The sequence below is a fragment of the Culex pipiens genome, chromosome 2 (assembly GCF_016801865.2).
Source record: "Culex pipiens pallens isolate TS chromosome 2, TS_CPP_V2, whole genome shotgun sequence".
Taxonomy (NCBI): domain Eukaryota; kingdom Metazoa; phylum Arthropoda; class Insecta; order Diptera; family Culicidae; genus Culex; species Culex pipiens.
This window is the reverse complement of record NC_068938.1, coordinates 127,347,646-127,371,319: the sequence shown is the minus strand read 5'-3', so window position 1 is coordinate 127,371,319 and position 23,674 is coordinate 127,347,646. Positions and strand designations below refer to the sequence as shown.

The 23,674-nt window shown below is 39.1% G+C and overlaps 2 protein-coding genes across 2 annotated transcripts in view; both read right to left on the bottom strand.

Annotated features, from left to right (window-relative positions):
* LOC120412525 (uncharacterized) overlaps window positions 1-23,674 on the bottom strand; it is a 788,684-nt gene that overhangs the window by 742,778 nt on the left and 22,232 nt on the right. The gene's annotated exons all lie outside the window — the stretch shown is intronic.
* On the bottom strand, window positions 1,502-2,353 carry LOC120412530 (uncharacterized). Its single transcript, XM_039573028.2, has 2 exons — window positions 2,006-2,353; window positions 1,502-1,951 (listed from the first exon to the last, which is right to left on the bottom strand). Exons 1-2 carry the CDS (start codon window positions 2,250-2,252, stop codon window positions 1,686-1,688), a joined length of 513 nt encoding a protein of 170 aa, XP_039428962.1. The 5' UTR covers window positions 2,253-2,353; the 3' UTR covers window positions 1,502-1,685.

Below are 23,674 nucleotides of genomic sequence, written 5' to 3'. Positions count from 1 at the left end.
GGAATGACTTAACGGCCTAACAACCAAGGCCGGTACCGACATTTTACTTCCTCATCCGATGGAAGGTAGGTTGAGAACCGCTGCCTTGGATTAAAGAATGTATAGAATGTAAACAGTAACGAGTTCTATTTGATTGGCTGACCGTACTGTGGATTGTCCCAAAATTTTGTTCAAGTTGGTCACCAGATTCCCGAGTTACAATCAAAAATGTATACAGAAATTGGGCATTCACATGTGACAAATCGTCTTCTGTTTAAATTCCCTTTGGCCAGTTGTCGCACTTGCAAGATGTGACATGATCGCTAGATCAGAGTGGTATTGCACAGGATTTTTCACGGTTTTGTTGAATATCTTAGAATTTAAATCAGAGAAGAATAACAGGTGAGCCATTGATAGTTGTACAAAATTGTGTTCCTAATTCGATTTGCCCTAGAATGCACGTGTGACAAAATAGCTCGAGCGAGACGAACGAATGTGACTATTTGAAGCATATTTCGACGAATATTCAGATTCAAAATATCGTTTACAGAATACTTTTGGTTTTGGAACTAAATCGAGCCAGTTGTTATCAGCATCTTAAGAGCGCGTTTTTCACCAATGTGTAACAAGTCGTTTCGAGGAGCTCCGATTTGGATGAAACTTTTCAATACTTCTAGCTAACGTGAAATTTTTGGAAGATTCCAATTATGACAAAATTGAGACCAAAAAGTGCCGCTATGGAGGCCTACAGTGCAAAAACTAACGTTGTTAAATGTTTGTTGTAGAAAAATCGAAAAACTATGAGAAAAACTGCGATTGGCCAAAAAGTTAATACCGTAGGCTTATAGTCCATGAAATTACCTATCTTTTGACCTGTGGGAGTATGGGTGTTGGAGGCTGTTGCAAAAAGATATTAGGGTTTTTAAAAAATCAATTTTTAACAGTAATTTGCAAAAGCTATGAGAAAAAGTTAAACCAATCCTGGATGTCTATGGCTCATTTTAAAGTGCTTTTAAAGACTTTTCGAATGCATTTAAGAGAGTTTGAATTTATGAAGTTTTATGGAAATGCGAGCAATTTTAAGTTTTTTTTTATGTTTTTTGGACCTCAAACTTTGAAGCCCATTTTACCCCACTTCCCTTTGCCGTAGAGGGCTCATATTTGGCATGAGTTCATCTCATGTATAGACAAACAAACGCTGAAAGTTTTATCCAAATCGGAGAACCTCGATACGACCTCTAAAACAAACCGAGCAGAATTTAAAAATATTGCCTCTAATGTGTTTTAAAGCAGTTTCTGGTAAAATGCCGTTACCTCAGCAAATTCAGTGTGTTGCAGACGATAAATATAACGAAAGCAAGCAATTCATCTAAAAACGTCGAGTTATCTAAAAAGTGACGCCCTATTTCACCTTAAGAACAACATTTTGCTGAGCTAGTTACGTAAAATAATACCAATAATTCTCTACGCCCATGCCCCAATTGTTGAGATGTTCTAGCTGTACCTTCTATCACGTGTGTTTCTCCACGTATGACGGCGCGCGCACTTCCCTCGCCGGGCAGACCTCGTTCCGCAATCAACACAAATTACTACGAGTGGCATTCTCTTTAGGTTGCGCAGCACAAAGTGTACACAGAAAGAGACATTGGTTTGAGCATTTTCACAAATTTATATTCCATCCTGTTTACCACTCACTCACTCGCTCGCTAGTAGCACCGACTGTTTCCGCAGGAAGTGTCACACGCGGCCGCTCCAGCCCGATGTCCAAAACTGATCCCACCAAACATCCCGACCACTCCGCCAACCAGCGCTCCTACGACAGTGCCAGGCCCCGTGAAGATACTCCCGATGCCAGCTCCGACAAAGGCCCCCGTCAGGGCACCACCGCCGATGACACCACCCACGGAAACCATCACGCACCGGTTCGGCTGATCCCGGCCGGTCAACCATTGCCACAGCGGCGAATCTGCACCTGCAAAAGAGGTCCGATCATCACACTTCTTGGCGAAGCCAAGCGAGGTCCTACCTCCGTCGTCGTCAATGTCCCGGGACCGCCTCTTCCGCTGGGGTCGAAGCAGGTGTTCCTTGATGACCTCTTCCCCATCTTCGATCCGCGCTCCAGCCGTCAACTGCTGCTGCGACCCCCGTTGAACACCGAATCTTACGCCGCCACCTTCGAGGATCTCCTCTTCTGCGCCACCTTCGGCCCAAGACTGATCGACACCTAGCCCGACCAGCACCAGAACCGCAATGAACCTCCAAAGGACAAACATGGCGTTCCGAAGTGTGTCTCCAGCGTCCAGCGCTCGGTCCGATCGTCAACTGAGGTAAATTGGCCACAATTGGACGAGGTAATAACATAGTCGTGGCCAGTGCAGCCGAACGGAACGTACCCAAATGAGGCGCAGATCATCGTCATAAGTGGATTTACGCTCCTGGATTACATCACAGGGTGCGGGTCGTACCGGCGTTTGTAGTCCACTTGTCTGTGTGCTTGCTGTTTGGGATGATATTTTGATTGCAGCATCACTAGCGCACCGAGGGTGTCTGTGTCTTGTATCGATGATGCTCGAGGGCACTAAATTGGCTTGTTTACGAAAGTGGCACAGTTTTGCGATAGGGGGTAGTTCAGATTCGGTGCATTCTTTGTAGCTTTCCAGCTAAATATTTTAAGGTATTAGGTTATTGCTCCTCAGGTAGTCGACAAGGCCCCGTAGGGTTAAATTTCTCCTACTAGCATTGAGTCCAAAGCCTCGATACAAGCATTTATACGAAGTGCTAATGCTAATGCTTACGTTCAAGGAAGTCAATTCGCATTGTATGTTTCTTCATTTTTCCCCTCAGGAATTATTTTAAATCTTTTTTAACATGAACCAAACAGTGAATTGTCTCGTCTAGCTAACGTTGTAATTTTTTTTCTTTATTTTTAATAATATTCATCAGCTTGTCCAATTAACAAATCCAGTTATGTTTCTTCTGTAAATTTTGTCTGATGAAATGTGCATTTAGTTTGTGAGATAGTAGTACAGCCACGTCCTGTTATCCACTAAGAAGTCCAGAAGTTCTAAGTGTTCTTAGTCCCGAGCTGATACCTTTAGTCACATTGGTGGCGCTTCCAACGACGTTAGCCAGTTTGTCGATCGTGGTCTGTGGCAAGGTAGTTCCAGTGGACAGGGCTGCAGTTAGGGCGTTATTCACACTGGAAGCCGTTGTTGCCACTTGGTTAGCAACGGTGGCCAGTGTCGTCGGGGTAAGGGATGCTGCTCCAGTCTGCAGAGTGAGGGAAGCAGCGGATAGGGAGGATTGGGCAGTAACCAACACAGTGTTGAGCGTTGCCAATGTGACGAGACCGAGTTGTGGCGCGGGATCAGCTGAAGCAACGGTCAAAAGGCACAGACCGACTGTGAATGCAACTGCCAGCTTCATCTTGGTGATGCCCGATACCTGGTTCTGCGAAATTGTAACTGATGATTTGAAGACTCGTTTGATCAGTTTTTATAGTGATGTATCACATGGTACCAAATATGCAAAGGATTGAGAGTTCTAACTGCCTGAACAATTTCAACATTGTGACGAATAATGCGTACATTTCAGTCAAAAACGAAGCGTGAAGCCGTACACGCGCACAAGTGTTTTGTAATGTTGTTTGTTTAATTGCATAACAATACCTCATTGCTTGAAAATATCTGTAAACAATGAACGCATGTTATGGAACTTTCTAATCCAACGTACAAAAAACAAGTTTTTCATAATACTTATTATGTAACTAAACGAACAACTACCGTTAGTGGGGGGAAAATATACAAAAAAAAACTTATTTAAACCAACTGACTGATGCCTACAACACAAAATTGCAAAAGTTTCTTGTTTGATTTTATTGTGCCTGCATGCACGCAAAAAGCCCTTTCAAAAAAAGCTAAAGCGACGTATTTTAAGGGTTTTGTTTACGAGATTTTTTTGGTCACCGGAAGCCAACTATAAATTTTTGCTTAAATTGTCATTATAGGTAGTTGACTAACATTTACCACTTCTAAAAAAATATTTCTTGAGGTTATTTTAAAGCTAAGAACAAGATTGTCCGTTCGACGCAGTGGTGAACGCAGAACGCTGTGCCAGTTCGATTTTTCCATCAACTGTCAGTCGAACAATCTGCAGGGGTTGCTTTGTTCAATGGTCGATGACTGGCAGGCTATGATGACAGGCGTAAAATTTTGCGTTTGCGTTCAGGACTGACGGACAATCTTGTTCTTACCTTAACAGTTCTCTACCAAGCTATGGCTTCTACGATTCCGTATGTAATTTACCCTCTAATTATAAAATTAGATTTTCGATTATTTTTCCTTGTAAGAAAGGTCATTTTGAGTAACTATTGTCTTTTGTTTTATGTTCTTCTTATTTCAGTTTCAGTTTTAGTTTTTTTATTTGCGAAAATCCTATTTACTTTATATTTGTTTCTAATAGTTTTTATACTTTGCCACAATTGGCCCAATTTTTTCATGTTTTATATCCACTTTTTAATTTAAATATTTGCTTGCTATTTTAGAATAATACCATTATAATTTAAATTGTGAAAAATGCGTAGCGCCACATGATGGGGAACTTTAAAAAATATTGCATACTTTTCTACATTTCGATGCCCGTGTGCTCTCAAAAAATATTTTATTGCCTTCCTCACTGAGGTAAGGCTATAATCCTGCTCTAAAAATGAACTTCGTATAAAAACGTCGTAGACCCACCTTCATGTATACATATCGACTCAGAATCGAAAACTGAATAAATGTCTTTGTGTATGTGTGTGTGTATGTATTAGGGTGGTCCAAATCCGGACTTTTTTGGGGCTACCCCCTGAAATCAAAGATTGGCCCATCACTAGGCTAAATTCCAAATTTGAGCTCATTCTGACCACGGGAACCCCTCCCTCCAATCGCTTAAAGTTTGTATGGGAAAAATCGTCGAAATGTATGGAGAAAAGCAACTGTTTTACTTTTTTACCTGTGGAAGGTGCCAGAGTTATCCGATTCTTACCATTTCTCAAATGTAGAACCTTCATTAAATTTAGATCAACTTTCCCGAAGACACCATATTTTTAGGATTTTTTCCCGCGAAGTTATTAACGCCCAAAACTGACCATTTTTGCGCGGCTAGCTGTAAGGGGCTACCTAACAACGATGTTTATTTCCAATTCAAGCACACACGTGCTCTCTCTCAGGTTCAAACTCTCTCACGAGCTTGCTTGCCTGCCTGCCTGCCTGTTTGCCTACAAGCTCGCGCTCTGTTTCTCTGCTTGGACTTTTGTCGTCGTCGTCGTTTTCGTTTGCTATCCGCTGCGCTGCGTTCCTGGCATGTTTATTATAATTTTCAACTAAAATAGCAGGTTTGTTTTGAGATATATTTAGCATATAAATTCTTAAATTATGCACGGAAAAAAATAATTTCAGGAAAAGACAGCTTAGGCTCATTAAACAAAAAAATACAGCAAATGTGCAAATGCAAAAACAAATGCAAATGTTTTTTTGTTTTAATCATGATAAAAATTTGATTTTTTTTTTATCAGGTTATACAAATTATGTTACTTTAGGTAGTTTGCTTTAACAAAAATATACTTTATTACAAGTCAAGGCAATTTTACAATTATTGCTGCAAATTTTCATTCATACTATATAAAATTATTACTTTTTGTGCTGTCTGGAAATTTCTTTCTGTGTTCCTCGACCACCTTCAACAAATATTGCAACTTTTCTTAATTTTTTATCGTTTACCTGATTTTTTTTTTGAAAAAAAGAAAAATAGAGAACATTATCTCTATTTAAAAAATTACTCAATAATAAAAGATGACCGTGGATGAATGACGATAATGGATAAACTAATTCATCGAAATTTTTGTTCTCTCTCACACGCTCTGATAATATGATATCTATTGTTAATCACATAATACATTTAATTTTATATCTAAAATCATACCTGCTATTTTAGTTGAAAATTATATTAAACATGCCAGGAACGCAGCGCAACGGACGGCAAACGAAAACGACGACGACGACAAAAGTCCAAGCAGAGAAACAGAGTGCGAGCTTGTAGGCAAACAGGCAGGCAGGCAGGCAAGCAAGCTCGTGAGAGAGTTTGAACCTGAGAGAGAGCACGTGTGTGCTTGAATTGGAAATAAACATCGTTGTTAGGTAGCCCCTTACAGCTAGCCGCGCAAAAATGGTCAGTTTTGGGCGCTAATAACTTCGCGGAAAAAAATCCTAAAAATATGGTGTCTTCGGGAAAGTTGATCTAAATTTAATGAAGGTTCTACATTTGAGAAATGGTAAGAATCGGATAACTCTGGCGCCTTCCACAGGTAAAAAAGTAAAACAGTTGCTTTTCTCCATACATTTTGACGATTTTTCCCATACAAACTTTAAGCGATTGGAGGGAGGGGTTCCCGTGGTCAGAATGAGCTCAAATTTGGAATTTAGCCTAGTGATGGGTCAATCTTTGATTTCAGGGGGTAGCCCCAAAAAAGTCCGGATTTGGACCACCCTAGTATGTATGTATGTGACCAACAAACTAGCTCATGTTTCTCGGCACTGGCTGAACCGATTTGACCCGGACTTGTTGCATTCGACTTGGTTTAGGGTCCCATAGATCGAGTTTTATACAGATTGAAGTTTCGATAAGTAGTTCAAAAGTTATGTATAAAAATGTGTTTTCACATATATTTTTCCGGGTCCATCATCCGACCCATCGTTGGTCAGGTTATCAAAAGACCTTTCCAACGAGTCCAAAACATTGAAGGTGTGGCAACCCTGTCTCGAGATATGGCCACTTAAGTGATATTGATATACTTTTTTGAAGCCGGATCTCACTTAAATGTATGTAAACTATGTCCGGATCCACCATCCGACCTATTGTTGGTTAGGTTATCAAAAGATCTTTCCAATGAGTGCAAAACATTGAAGGTCTGGCAACCCTGTCTCGAGATATGGCCACATAAGTGATATTGATGTACTTTTTTGAAGCCGGATCTCACTTTAATGTATGTAAACTTTGTCCGGATCCATCATCCGACCCATCGTTGGTTAGGTTATCAAAAAATCTTTCAAAAGAGCCCAAACATTGAAGATCTGGCAACCCTGTCTCGAGATATGGCCACTTAAGTGATATCGATGTACTTTTTGGAAGCCGGATCTAAAAAATAGATGAAACTTGTGTACAGCCATTGTTGTGAGGAAGGCTCCAACCACATAGGTGGATTAAGTTAGTTTTTTTTATTAATTTGCAGCTTGAAACGGTTATGCTTTGAAAATTGTGTGTCTAACCCAAGTAATTTTTTTGTTTTTATCAAGCTGTTACAACCGCTATAAAACCTATCAGTCGAAACCAATATAACAAACACTTAGTCGTAACAAGATCCCCAGAACCCTGTTAAACCACTCAAAAGGACCTTCACAAAAGGGTTTTACGGCCTATTTTCAAAACCTATGTAGGAGTTCAAGACTTTACAACTAAATCCTAACAAGCTCCTCAAAGCCTTGATAAAACCTTTGTTAAAATCTAGTCAGGAGTTATGGAAAATGACATTTCATACGTCTTCAAATGCCTTATGCCTAACTGGTTTGGCATTGCCGTCTGGTTTTCAAGACTCTCTTAAAACTCTGTTAAAATGGACTTTTATGTAAAATTTGACGCCCAGTTTGATGGCCGAATTCCGAAAAAATGAACTTTTCATAGAAGAGTCATTAAAAAAAAATCATATGAAAATTTCGTTTTTTTTTTTGTTACTTTGCGGGGTTATTTTAAACCCAAGTAACATTTTTTGTTGCGGATCCTTAAATGCAACTATTTCGTAACTCCCAAAATGTGCTATCACAACATAGTTAGAACACTCGTGGTGCCCTAAAAAGCGCACGAAAATTTTGTGTTGGCAACATTTAGCCGTTTGTTTCAACTTTGTTACGACGAAGTTTCAGAAACAATTTGTTTGTCTAAATATGTCGGTAAAGTAGTTTGTTGTGTTGTCATGATGTTGCCATTATGTTGTCGTTTAATTTGCGCGAAACAAAAAAAATCTATTTGAACAAAAAAACTAAAGTACCCCTGTCGGGATTCTGGACTGGTACCTTCAGATCTACACACCTTGCCTCTACCACTGAGCCACGGATGAATTGATGAAAGGGCAAATGGTTGGGCTGAACTGTATCTAAGGATTTTTGATTTCAATATTATTCTTAGCACACAAATCGGGCTAAGTCACATGTTGCAACAATGGAACCAATAAGTTTTCAATATGTTTCGATTACAAAACGAAATGGATTGTTGCAAAGTTGTTTTCAATTCGAAACGTTTGTAACATTGCAACGTATTGTTGCTAAAATGTCATTTTTATGTTTCTACAGCAAAACAAAACAAAAACTGGACTTAGTCAAATTTATCATGTTGCCAAATGCTACTTGGGAAGTGTGTAACAATGTTCTACAAAGCTGTGGACCTGATAATTACCAAATTTTTGAGGTTCCATCCCATTTCCCAGAATGATCCTTTCCCCAGAATAATCCATTCCCCAGGAAAGTTTATTTTTTTTAATGAATGTGGGTAATTCTCTACCAATTCACACGAAATCGGGAAAAGCTGCTCCGACCCCTCTTCAATTTGCGTGAAACTTTGTCCTAACGGGTAACTTTTGTCCCTGATCACGAATCCGAGGTCCGTTTTTTGATATCTCGTGACGGAGGGGTGGTACGACCCCTTCCATTTGTGAACATGCGAAAAAAGAGGTGTTTTTCAATAATTTGCAGCCTGAAACGGTGATGAGATAGAAAATTGGTGTCAAAGGGACTTTTATGTAAAATTAGACGCCCGAGTTGATGGCGTTCTCAGAATTCCGAAAAAAAACTTATTTTTCATCGAAAAAAACACTAAAAAAGTTTTTAAAATTCGCCCATTTTCCGTTACTCGACTGTAAAATATTTTGGAACATGTCATTTTATGGGAAATTTAATGCACTCTTCGAATCTACATCGACCCAGAAGGGTCATTTTTTCATTTAGAACAACATTTTTCATTTTAAAATTTCGTGTTTTTCTAACTTTGCAGGGTTATTTTTTAGAGTAAAACAATGTTCTACAAAGTTGTAGAGCAGACCATTCCAAAAAAATAATATATATACATAAGGGGTTTGCTTCTAAACATCACGAGTTATCGCGATTTTACGAAAAAAAAGTTTTGAAAAAGTTACTTTTTGCGTTTCTCTTTGTTTCGTCGTCCGTGTCTGTCGCGGGTGACCATGAACGGCCATGTTCAACGAATGGGCAGAATTTTTAAAACTTTTTTAGTGTTTTTTTCGATGAAAAATACGTTTTTTCGGTACTCTGAGTACGCCATCAACTCGGGCGTCTAATTTTACATAATAGTCTCTTTGACATCAAATTTCTATCTCATCACCGTTTCAGGCTGCGAATTATTGAAAACATCTCTTTTTTCGCATGTTCAAAAATGGAAGGGGTCGTACCGCCCCTCCGTCACGAGATATCAAAAAACGGACCTCGGATTCGTGATCAGGGACAAAAGTTACCCCTTAAGACAAAGTTTCACGCAAATCGAAGAGGGGTCGGGGCAACTGCTGTGTGAGTACTCATGTACTTTATTTCAAAAAGTGATCAGTTTTTAAAAAAATTCCTTTAAAGAAGGGACACAAGTTGAATTTTCCTTTAACAGTTATCCATAGTAAAGAGAGTTTTCTCTTCTTAAAGTATGAAAAAATCAAATAGTTTCAGTAGTTATCGCAAGGCACGATGTCTTTTTTAAAGCGATTCTAATATTGAATCAATGTTGAAAATTTAATGTCATTATACCAAATTATGTTATCCCGAGCAGACGGAAATAGCTTGGGAATAACATTCTTTGTTATTTGAAAATACTAGGCCAATAACATTTTATGTTATTTATAACAAGATTTGTTATTCGCCGTTATGATTTTTTTGTTATTGGATTGTTATTGTAATAACAGACTAATAACATTTTACGTTATTTTTCGAACAAATCTTTGTTATTATTTTTATTATTTTAACAACTAATCCGATCATCCCAATAACGTTTGGAGTTATTCTTCCATAACAAAAAATGTTATTCTCAAGTTGTTTTTGCTGTCAATCAATATCAGACCAATAACAATTTTTGTTATGATAACATAAACTGTTATTGAACTCTTATGCAAAAATGGATTTTTCAAGATTATTCCATAACACTTTCTGTTATTTTAACAGTATTTGTTATTGAAATGGCATGAATTTAGCTATTACCGTCTGTTCGGGATGCCAAACGGCGTTATGCTGAATATCATTATACCAAATGGGAAACATCACATGTTTTCAAGGTCCTAAATATTTCTGGGGAATGAGTCATTCTGGGGAGTGGGATTCTGGGGAATGAGAAAGAACCATTTTTGATTTATGAAAAACATAGTTTCATACGGGGTTAGCTTGTAACCATCACGAATTATCGAGATTTTACGAATATTGTTTGCAGGGGGATACATTAAAAAAGTATATTAAATTTATTATAAAATGAAACATCTCAATAATTTGTAGAGTCAAGTAACGATAAATGACAGAATTTTTGAAACTTTTTTCCAAACAAAATTTCCAAACCATCACCATCTCAATATTTTTTTTAATATTCCGGCCCTACGTCACGAAATATCGAAAAATAAAGCTCGGATTCGTGATCAGGGACAAACATTACCCCTAAAGACATAGTTTCACGCAAATCGAAGAGGGGCTGGGGCATTTTTTTCGATTTCGTGTGAGTTGGCAGAGAATTACCCAAACCAAACTTCCAACCCAAAATTCTTTAAGAGATCTTCTTTCAAATGCTTTTTTTAAAGATCAAACAATTCATGACAAATTTAAAATATCTTCAACCAATATATACAACCCTGGCTTTCACGATATTCAACATTAAATTACAAACAGATTAAATACTTGATTTTATTCTGAGATATTGCCTTAACCCATTATAATTCCAGGGCAGCGAATGACCGAAAGTTTAAAGCTGCCGGAAATAAACAAATTAACAACAACAACTACAACATTATAATTCCAGGGTTCAATATCGCCCCTACTGACGGTATTTCAAAACACTTGTACGCGTGTACGATTTCATTTTTTTATTAGACTAAAACATACGCAATATTCATCGTTGAGAGTATTTTAACAATGAGAACATTCAAATTAATGCCGAAATGAAACCTTTCTAGATCACTATAAATACTGTACAAATGAATCTTCGAATTATCAGTTCAATTTTTGCATTCCCAGTTGCCAGATACCAGATCACCATGATGAAGCTGGCAGCAATCTTTATAGTCGGATTGAGCCTTTTGGCCATTGCTTCAGCTGGCATTATTGATGATCTTCAAGCAGCGGTTCAATCTGTAATCGATGATGGCCAAGCAGCGTTTGAAAGCATAGGCTTACAATTTCCGACTGCCTTCACCGAGGAACTGGACAACTTAGTAGCAAGCGAGACTGCTCTGGTCACCACGCTTGTAAATGCTATCAGCTCAGGGCAAATCGGATTGTAGCTTAAACGCCAACTTAGAATGAATGAATAAAGATAATTATTAATGTTATAAATACATATTTAGCTTCTGAAAACAGAAATCCGTGTTGAGTACTGAGTTTGCTTTGATGGATGAGATATGAAAGATTTCGAAGCACATTTCGTTAAATTTATTGCTGCTTTGAATGCTGGATCTGGTTATTCTAGAAATTACTAGCAAATAATTTCTAGAATAACCAGAACTACACACCTCCACCGCAGTCTTCAAAGGCATTCCTGCGAAATCTATTTGTCCCTAACTGTCAACCCAACGACCTTGTTAAAATGCCTTCCCCCAATTTCCGCCCCGTGGCCACGAATGGCATCCGGTGGCCATCAATCCGCTTCTGCAACTGCTGCGTCAAACAGGCGAAACACGCGGCTTGGTTTTGCAGCAAACAATAATTTATTCCCGTCAAAATCCGACATTAAACAGCATATTTCACGCACTTCTGATTAGGACTGGAGGGGGTAGGGATGTCAGTCGAGGTGCCCCCTCCTGATGGATGCCGTGCCCCAATTTCTGCACGTGTATTTCCCATACATGGTGGATGTGTATCGCAAACAAATCGTCGTTTACAATTTCATTTCCTTCCTCCCACTTTTCCGCTTTTCCGCGCTGACGGTTCGTGCCGTTGGCGGCTGACAAGGGTGAGAAAGCAGCTTTCGCTGGTTCTACGATTCTGGGGCAGACGAGGGGAGACTTTGGCACGCACGTTTTGTTGTGTGTGTCACACGAGAACCGTGCAATCAAATTGACACGCAACACTCGCACGAAAAACGGGAGGGAATCCGAGAAAAAGATTTTCCACGAAAAAACCCATCTTCAGCAAAGTCAGGAATTCCTGGAAAATCCAACCTTTAACCTGCCGCTAGGCCCTTGTTAGACGAACAGCAATTCTGATTACTGGAAAAGTCCCTCCCCATTTGGTACAGACAATTGCGTTCAGCTCCCCTTCTTGGAGGGGATGGAGGTCCACTTGTTGTTTCCAGCAGTTTTCCATCAGCCCCTTTTGCTCAAGAGTTCATCACTCTTTTTTTTCTACCCCCTCGTTCAGGTACTTGGTACTCAACGCAGACCAGCGGCAAACACGATTTTTTCGAGCCTTTCTATCATCCAATTTTCTTCTTCTTCCCCATCATTGAATGATTCATTTTCCACATTTTCTCTGTTCCGGGTTTTTGGGGGGAAAGAAAGTCGGAAAAGCTGCACAATAGAGGCATTTCTTTTTCTTCGTTTTTCGCTTCAGTGACTGGACTTTTACTTTTTTTTTCTCTCTCGAAGGTAGACTGAGTCAAAGTGTATTGAAATATTTAGTACCAATTTCCATTCCTCACGTGTCCCCACTAGTTTCGGGAGGATGCTTGTGAGAAAGGGAAATGGAAAAGGGAAACAAATTGGATACACGCAACTTACGTTTGAAAAGCCTTAAGGAGGAAACTATCGTCGAAGAAAGTTTTTTCGGAGGAGATGAAATATGGTGACAGTTCGGAGCAAGATGAAGAAATAAAATGAAGATTTATGTCAAAATTCAATGCTTTTTGCTGGTCTCTTGTCCTCTTGTCCTTTTGCCCTCTTGTCTTCTTGTCTTTTTGTCTTCTTGTCTTCTTGTCTTCTTGTCTTCTTGTCTTCTTGTTTAAGATCTTGTTGTCTTGTTGTCTTGTTGTCTTGTTGTCTTGTTGTCTTGTTGTCTTGTTGTCTTGTTGTCTTGTTGTCTTGTTGTCTTGTTGTCTTGTTGTCTTGTTGTCTTGTTGTCTTGTTGTCTTGTTGTCTTGTTGTCTTGTTGTCTTGTTGTCTTGTTGTCTTGTTGTCTTGTTGTCTTGTTGTCTTGTTGTCTTGTTGTCTTGTTGTCTTGTTGTCTTGTTGTCTTGTTGTCTTGTTGTCTTGTTGTCTTGTTGTCTTGTTGTCTTGTTGTCTTGTTGTCTTGTTGTCTTGTTGTCTTGTTGTCTTGTTGTCTTGTTGTCTTGTTGTCTTGTTGTCTTGTTTTCTAATTATCCTCTAATATTTCTGTCTATTGATTCTTGTTAGCTATCGCTTGTCTCTCAAAATCATATGTTTTAATCTTTTTTATGGAGTCTTTTCATGAATGTGAGTCGTTTCACGATTTGAGTGCAAAACTTTAAGAGCGAGTCCACGAACAAGGCATACCCCTTTGTATGGGACGTCGTTTGGACCTCACCAATCTGCCTGAAATTTTCAGGGGTTGTTTGTACATATAAAACTAGCATCTGGCCAAAATATGAGCACTCTAGGTCAACGGGAAGTGGGGCAAATCGGGACACAAAGTTTAATGGTTCAAAAACGTCAAAAATCTTAAAAAGGCTGTAACTTAGGCAAAATTCAATTAAATTTCAAAATTCAAAATGCATCTGAAAGGGCTTAAAAAATGCAACAAAATGCAGGAAAAAGCATCCCAATTAGTTGAATCTGAAGGGAGTTATTGGCATTTTAGTGGAAAAATTAAAAAAATGTTCCATCCAGATATCAACTCGCTTCGACCTGCAGCTTGTAGGGGACATCTGGAACTACCATCTGAGACTTAGAACGCTTTGGGTAAGGCAGTTTAACATATTAAATAAAGACTTTTACTTTTAGTGAATTTTTGGGTTGTAAATTTTTGCTCGGAGGACCCCTTAGATCCCATTTTCTGGTGATTATTTTATCATATTCGTGTTCCTGAGACAATTTCACATAAGAAACATGCAAAAAATTGTTATTTTCATCAATTCTAACCATTTAAAAAATGAAAGTAAAAAAAATCTTCGATTCACATTTATTGAAAATTAAGTCCGTTTCCAAGGATACTAGATGACACCAGAAAAAATGCAGATTCTTAATTTTTTTTAACTTTTATTTTTTAACGGGTAAAAATGGATGAAAAAAAACATTTTTGTGCATGTTTCTATAGTGAAATTGTCTCAGAAACACGAATATCATTAAATTATCACCGGAAAATTTGATCTAAGGGGTCCCCCAAGGAAAAATTTACAACCAAAAAAATCACTTAAAGAAAAAGTGTTTATTTAATACGTTAAACTGCCTTACTCAAAGCGTTCTCAGTCTTAGATAGTAGTCTTAGATATCCCCTACAAGCTGCAGGTCGAAGCGAGTTGATATCTGGATGGAACATTTTTTTATTTGAGTTTGAAAATTATGCTATTTTTCCACTAAAGTGCCAATAACTCCCTTCAGATTCAACCAATTGGGATGCTTTTTCCTGCAATTTGTTGCATTTTTTAAGCCCTTTAAGATGCATTTTGAATTTTGAAATTAAATTGAATTTTGTCTAAGTTATAGCCTTTTTAAGATTTTTGACGTAGTTGAGCCACCAAACTTTGTGTCCCGATTTGCCCCACTTCCTGTTGACCTAGAGTGCTCATATTTTGGCCAGATGCTAGTTTTATATGTTCAAACAACCCCTGAAATTTCAGGCAGATTGGTGAGGTCGATGCGAGATGGGTATGCTTTGCTCGTGGACTCGCTCTTAAAAACGTATTGACTAGCTTTTCATTTTAGTTTATTTTTATTTTTCTTTTTGGAAAGATTTTTTACAATTTCTAATAAATCCCCCGCTAATAACACCAAACGTTACGACCACATTCTAAGTGAAATTACATGTCCGGAATTTTGGGTTCGTCTCCAGGCGAAATCCTTGAGGATATCCCACCGAGGGGTGTCCCGCCAGGTTCTGGATGGTCGTTCCCAATTTTTGCTAATTTCCCGCGTGAAACAACAGCGGAATGATTTTGCCATTTCGGGAACATTGCTGCTGCTGTTGCTTCTGGGAACACACAACTTTTGCTCATTAAGCCACCAACCGTGTGGTGCTTTTGGGAGGTGGAAAAAGGGTCTCCCTCACACGATTGGATTCAACCGTGTGGGGTTTTTGTGAGCGAGTCTAAATGGAAAAAAGACCTAAACTTTAGCACACCAGGAGATTGAAAGCCATAAAAAGTAATTATTCTCATAGCAATAATTAACCATTATCATTTTCACAGGATCTCATCCGTATGTTCTCTGCCTGGCACTTGGATACTGGTTCAGGGGGGAACTCTCCTGGTGATGACTGTAAGGGATTTCTGGGGAATTATTTTTAAAACGAATGCAATATTGTAAAATCTGAAAGCATTTTAAAAAAAATATTTTGAAATACGTCACACTTTTTACCCTTTTCAAGATAGTTTTAAAGGAACGTATGTAACGACCCCAAAATCTCCTAAGATTAACCGAGAACGGCCTGCACCAGGGAGAAAGTTTCGTCTTTTCCGTGTATTGGGAACTGGGGAGCAATATCGTTGAAGTGAGAGGTGATGAACTTTTAGCCTCATATGTTGCTAGCATAAGTATGCGGTTAAGTAACAAGAAATGCAATTTCCGAGAGCCTTTTTTTTCAGGCAAAGTGGCACAAAATAATTAATGTTACTGCAGATCCTTGCTAGATTATCGCTTCGTAAGGCTTAAGGATTTATAATTTCAACTAAACTTAACGATTCTTACAAATTTCAAACCCAACTGAACTCCTTACTTTCAGCTACATCGCTTTAACATCCATAAAGCTAACAGTTATGACTGGTTTAGTACGTGCTTTGGAGAAACTCATAGTTTTCCCACGAACACTCCCTCACACGCCACCCACACACTAACTCTGTTGTGAGAAAGTGGTTTCCGTTAGCTCCTTTCGCGAGCGCCTGGAAAACCGCATAAAAGTAACCGAGTTAATTTCCCGTTTTATATGCGAGCAATGTTTCGTTAATTGTAGTTGGTGAGGGCAGACCTCCCCCTCCCTCAATGAGAAGGAATTCGCATTGGCTCGTCCAAACTAACCAAACTTTGAGCAAATGAGATGGGGTAATTAAACGAGTGTGCGAGCAGGGAGGGGGGGGGGAGGATTATGTTTGACTTTTAAAAGCGAGCTGTTGAGCGAATTTGTTGAAAAGTTACATGCTACTAGTGCGCTGAATGTGAAAGAGAACTCTGAACTGAGCTTTTGGCTAATTCCAGCCACGAAGTGAGTGAAACTTGATGTGGTGGCGGAAAAGATTTGGAACAGCAAAGTGGGTGGAAACTGGACGTGAGTTTAAAAGCTTTCAAGGAAATTGAGGGTGACCGTTTAGCTTTTTTTCTTTTTTTTATTCATCAAGAGTTGGATGAGTAAAGAACAGATCTAGATTTTAACGTGATAGATCAAAACAAACAGATAAAATTTATATTTGAAATTTACTAGCCTTCCCATGGTAATGGGGTCCTTTTCGGCCTTTTTGAAAATTGAATTCGCCATTAATTATCAAGTCGGGGCCACCGGTAACCAGTTCCACATTGGCCAGGATGGTTCAGCAACAACATGACCGGAGATTGACATATCATTCAATTTAATGAAGTTTGATATTGACCAGGATGTCAGTGAACAGTGGCATGACCGGCATGATTGGCATATCTTACAATTAAGTCGAACGATAAAGTTTATCTCATATTCCGGAAGTGTCCCCAAGGGACCACCGGTAACCGGTTCCAGAGTGGCCAGGATGGGTCAGTGAACAACGACATGAACGTAGACACTTCTTTCAAATTCATGAAGATTGATGTGTAACATGATGGGGTTTCCCCTAAAAAGTCAAATTGGCCTTTCATCGGGTACACGGGAACCGGTTTCGGGTTACCTGGAACTGGCCAGTTACACACCAGAGTGGTTCTGGCAATCGTGCATTGTGTTTTTAGTAAGTTTTATGGATCAATTACAACTATCGTAAGCGTAATGATATCCCATATACGTGAAAACCAGTATAAAATGAACTTTTCTGATGTTCCGGATTTCCGGAACCGATATGTCACCTGACTCTGACATTAATATTTGTGGTCAAAGTATAGGAACCTGTACCCGCCAAATGCAATCCGGAGCATCCTGATCGGTAGAAATTTGAAAGAGTCGTCAAAGATTGGGTCTCAAAAAGGTATTTTTTTTTTCAATTGTAGCAAATTCCCGGTGGCCACAGCGACCAAATCCAATTTTACTGGTCGGTTTCGGAAAGAGCATTCATTTGAGACCAAGAGATCCCTATTTGGTCTAACACTGTTTTTTGAGATATGTTAAATCTTTTTGACGTTCCGGGAAATATGCAATTTAATGCTTGACATTGAATAAACAAAAAATAGAGCACGAAATGTAAACAATAACAAACACTTTATGTATTTCGGTTCTGATCATTATCCCGAAGTTAAGTTGCAGAGCTTCCGTGGCCGTGAGGTTACGGGTTTCGCCTTGTAAGCGGAAGGTGATGGGTTCGATTCCTGTCTGGCTCGGCAAAGTCAGATCCCTTCAAAGAGTAATTCTACTCACTGGGAATACTGACCGGTAGGGGATGGGTTTCGACTAGTGGCGTGCTGGGTTTCCAATCCAGAGGTCGTGAGTTCGATTCTCGTACCGGGATGATGAAGGTTAAATTTTATTGCCGAAGTCCCGAGTTATAATTAAACATGTTTAAAGTACTTAGGCATGTACGTGTGTCAATCACGTTCTGACATGACATGGGAATCCCTTTGGCTAGTTGTTGCACTTGAGCAATTCTCTGAGATTTCGGTCATTCGTTTTTTTTTGTATTTTTTAATCCGACTGAAACTTTTTAAGTGCCTTTGGTATGCCCAAAGAAGCCATTTTGCATCATTAGTTTGTCCATATAATTTTCCATACAAATTTGGCAGCTGTGCATACAAAAATGATACATGAAAATTCAAAAATCTGTATCTTTTGAAGTAATTTTTTGATCGATTTGGTGTCTTCGGCAAAGTTGTAGGCATGGATAAGGATTACACTGAAAATAAAATGATACACGGCAAAACAAATTTTGGTGATTTTTAATTTCACTTTTTGTCACTAAAACTTGATTTGCAAAAAACACTATTTTTAATTTGTTTTATTTTTTGATATGTTTTAGAGGACATCAAATGCAAACTTTTCAGAAATTTCCAGATTGTGCAAAAAATCTTTGAGCGAGTTATGAGTTTTTGAATCAATACTGATTTTTTCAAAAAATCCAAAAATTGGTCGTAAAAATTTTTCAACTTCATTTTTCGATGTAAAATCAAATTTGCAATCAAAAAGTACTGTCGTGAAATTTTGATAAAGGGCACCGTTTTCAAGTTAAATCCATATTAAGATGATTTTTTTTTTTTGAAAATAGTCGCAGTCTTTCATTTTTCAAAATTAGTGCACATGTTTTCCCACCTTTGAAAAAAATATTTTTGAAAAGCTGAGGAAATTCTCTATATTTTGCATTTTTGAACTTTGTTGATACGACCCTAAGTAGCTGAGATATTGCCATGCAATGGTTTATAAACAGGAAAATTGATGTTTTCTAAGTCCCACCCAAACAACACACCATTTTCTAGTGTCGATATCTCAGCAACGAATGGTCCGATTTTCAATGTTAAAATATGAAACATTCGTGAAATTTTCCGATCTTTTCGAAAAAAATATTTTGAAAATTTTCAAACCTAGACTAACATTTTAAAAAGGCGTAATATTGAATGTTTGGCCCTTTTGAAATGTTAGTCTTGGTTTAAAAATTTTCAAAATATTTTTTTCGAAAAGATCAGAAAATTTCACGAATGTTTCATGTGTGTGTGGTCCAGTGTGTGGTCCAATCCAATACCCGCTAACTGGTAGCGATATTATGGGAAAGTATAGTTTGTATCAGGCTTTGTATATGCCAAATGCTGATACAACTTATCTCAGTCCCGGGTATTAGGTGGTGATAGCCCTCGCGCTGCTTCCAACGACCCGTTTCAGAATGACAGAGCTCCTTGCGGTCCAATTCCGAGGTCGCTGGGCATTGTTCGGCCCCACCTAAACATAGAAGCAAGCATCTGAAGGAAACTCGATCTATATTTAGACTTCCAATCCCCTCAGGCAAATCAGGGATCAGCGCGTATTTAATATGAGAAAGAGATAACATGTTTCAACACTACGGATCAATTCACTGCTAGAGTGTAAACCTTCTGATGGCCGACTGCTTAGCGTCCCAGACCACCAATCCAGAGGTGTGAGTTCGAATCCCACCTAATTCATTTTCGTTTTTGTTCATATTCAAAGTTCAAATTCCTGATTCCAAATTTCTAAGGTACCGGCCGGGATTTGATCCCTGAACCTTCTGCTTATGAGGCAGAATCCGAAACCATTAAGCCACGGAGCCGGTTTTTATCAGAAAATTTCACGAATGTTTCATATTTTTTTAAAACTAACGTTGTTAAATGTTTGTTGTAGAAAAAGAGAAAAACTTTGAGAAAAACTGGCCAAAAAGTTAATACAGTCATCCCTCATATTCGGAACAGTTTACAGATCGCCCAATGTTCAACAAATCGTGGAAAATCGATAATTGAACATAATGATTTGCTTTTACCTTCATGTGAAAGCTTTTCTTGCGATCTTTCGATTGATGTATAGACCGGCTGTACATTTTTACGTTTTATATCAAGTTTTCTAAGAATACATTGACCCTTGAAATCCACAAACTCGGAACACTTATTTCTCACGATGTAAACAAGCTTTTTTTTTTCTCCTAAGGAGTACATATTTTTTTTTACAAAATATTGACTTTGCACTCTAAAACCAATAAAACTCATGCTTAGTAATGTTTTATGAATGGTCATGCTTAGTAATGTTTTATGAATGGTCTGATAACTTTTTTTTGTGAAATACCAGTTGAATTCAGGTGTTCCACAATTATGGGAGACACAATAACATCCCACAATCATGTAACAGGCAATTTGGAGGCAGTGTTTTGCTACTCTAGATAAAATAGTCTTGACAGGCAGGTTTTTGTTTAAAAAGAACTTCTTTTACTAGTGAAATAGCAAGAGAATGTCCAAATAAAGGTCCTAAAAATAGTAGGATGGACAGAAAAGTTGCATTTTGCATCCTATTGACAAATTACCACAAAAGTGTTCCGAATTTGTGGGTGTTCCGAGTATGTGGGATGACTGTACCATAGGCTTATAGTCCATGAAATAACCTTTCTTTTGACCTATGGAAGAATGGGTGTTGGAGGCTGTTGCAAAAAGATATAAAGATTTTAAAAAAAATCTATTTTTAACAGTAATTTGCAAAAGCTATGAGAAAAAGTCAATCCGATCCTGGATGTCTAAGGCCCATTTTGAAGTGCTTCAAAAGACCTTTCAAATGCATCTACGAGAGTTGGAATTGATGAAGTTTTACGGAAATGCGAGCAATTTTAAGATTTTTTGGACCTCAAACTTCGAAGCCCGTTTTCCCCACTTCCCTTTGTCGTAGAGGGCACATATTTGGCAAGAGTTCATCTCATGTATAGTCATACAAATGCTGAAAGTTTCATCCAAATCGGAGCACCTTGATACGACCTCTAGAACAAACCGAGCAGAATTTACAAATCGATGCCTCTGTGTTCTCTTGTACTAAGCTTGCTGGTTTTCCTATCTAGTTAGCATAAGAGAGCACAGAGGCATCGAAATACTGCCTCTTAAATCTTTTCGCACGTAGTTTTTGACGTTCCGAGAAAAACGCATTTTAATGTTTGACCTTGAATAAACAAAAATTAGAGCACGAAATTTAAACAATAATAAACACATTATGTATGGCTGGCCGTTCTGATAATTATCCCGAAGTTAAGTTGAACTTGATTGCTGGAGTCCCTGGTTATAATTGAAAATGTTTACAGTACTTCGACGTCGTCGTGCTATCTTGTCGCACCCGCCATTTTGACGTTCCGAGAAAAACGCGTTTTAATGTTTGACCTTGAATATTCAAAAACGAGACCACGCAATGTAAACAATAACAAACACGTTTTGTTTTGCTCACCATTCTGTGCATTGTACCAAAGTTTGGTTGAAGTTGGTTGCTGGAGTCCCGAGTTATAATTACAAATGTTTACGGTAGTCTAGCTTGTACGTGCGACAAACGCATCCTGACTTTCCTGGCCTGAAATCCCTTTGGCCTTTTGTCGCACTTACATCAATTTTCATGGAGTGACAAGATAGCACGACAAGATTGAAACTACTTTCATATGTAAAGTGACAAAAATGCACGGAGTTTTTTCGGTTTTTGTTAAATATCTCAGGATTGAAATCGAATTTTGGGGATCTGTGAAGGTCAAAAGGTGAGGCATTGTGAGCTGCACAAAATGGCGTTCTTAACTCAATTTGGCCCAAAATGCACGTACGACAAGTTAGCACGATGGCGACGACTTGTGCATGTACGTGTGTCAAACACGTTCTTACTAAAATCCCTTCGGCCAGTTGTCAAACTTGTAGCAATTTTGAGGGTGTGTCACGTAGCATGATTAGACCGAAACTTCTTTCATATGAAGAGTGACAGCAATGCACGGAGTTTATCCGGTTTTTGTTGAATATCTCAGGATTAAAATCGAATTTTGTATATCTGTGGAGGTCAAAAACTGAGACATTTGGCAATTTGTTATGAATATATGGTTTGCATATGTAAACATTTCAATTGCCCTTATTGAACCCATTTGATAAAATTGGATTTTCCTTTCCAAATGATGCAAGCATTGCAATATTTTATTAAATTGTTAACAATTTATCAGTCAAGTATTATTTTATCTAAACAACTTTTCCTGAACTACCATCTACATTCGCTCATCAAACCACAACGATCAAATGCATTTTAAACTCACTTGCCGGCAAGGAAAAAAAAGCTCGCCAAAACCCGCCAGCGGAAAGCAAATCGTGAAAACCGCATCGTTTTCCTCAAAGCACAATATTTTGCCGGAGAGCAAAATCCAGACGGTCGTCGGTGGCTAGGCGCTCTAAAGCTTCAGCGGTCTTCCCGCCAGCCAACACATTGTTTCCCGCCACGCCACGCCAGTCTGAAACTTCTGAGGCAGAGATTAAAACTATCGATAGGGCAAGTTGGACTTCCGAGGGTGGAAAGGGGTGGCTCGCAGGAAGGAAAAGTGAAACAAATTTTCGCGGTGGTCGAGAAAATTTATTGTTTAGCCAAGCTCCTAAGCTGGTCAATCACCCTCAAAGTTCCTGCGGGGGGGAGGGTTGGTTCGTTAGTTCGCTCCACCGGAGAACGGTTCCGGAAATAATTTCGATTGCCAGGACAATTTCGTTTAATCCCTTCACTTTAACTTTGCGGTTGTTTGAAAGTAACAAACACTAGCAGCAGCCAGCAACTTTCCAGAGAAGCTAGTTTATCGAACATCGATTCCGTGGCGGTTTGAACGCGATTTAAGCGGAATTGATGATGGCAAGTCTCGTTTCGGAGGAAGATGTGGCAAAAGTCGGGAAAATCACTCGGGCTGTCAGAGTCACACAGACAAGCATCGCCAACTCGCTCGATTCTCACTTAGAGAGAGGTTGGGAGAATCGAGAGCAAATGAAATGGAAAATTAAATAGCAAACTTGAGTCCTGCTCGTCCTTCTCCGCGGGCTGGCTTGGAAAATGACTGGCCAGCTATTTGGAACGGACCAGACAGTGCTGCTGCCGCTGCTATTTCTATTAATGAAGAAATAAATTCCTTTCGGCGTTGATCGACTGGATCAATTGGATGCTTATAGGACGTGCCACTTTCAGCGTTTTCAGTGCCTCTACTAATGGCCTATTTTTTGCCTAATGAGTATCTGTCGGACTCTTCACGATGAACGGCCCGAGCGGTTTAGGCTTTCAGGATTTTTGTGATATTTACTTGTAGAGTCAAAACAGATCAGTAAACTTCACTTATCTGTATATTACACTTTTTGAAGATTACATTTTTGCGGTAACACTTTCAACTTTTACGCGCACGATCACATCACTCAACTTTTTGTTGCTAATTTCATTAAGACCTTCGTCGAGCCAATGCTCTACGTTGAAGCCAGACTTGTCCTCCAGACCTCTTCGCCGAACCATGCCAGACCCGAACTCCTAAGTCCCGGGTGGACTCTTCACGGCGGCTAAGTCCCGGCGGACTCTTCACAGCGGCTAAGTCCCGGCGGACTCTTCACAGCGGCTAAGTCCCGGCGGACTGCGGCCTCCACCGCTAAGTCCGGCTGGACTGGGGCCTCTGCTACTGGTGGCTGCTGGCGGGTCCGGCTGGTCTGGGGCTTCTTCAGGATCTGCAACTGGACTGGGCTTGAACT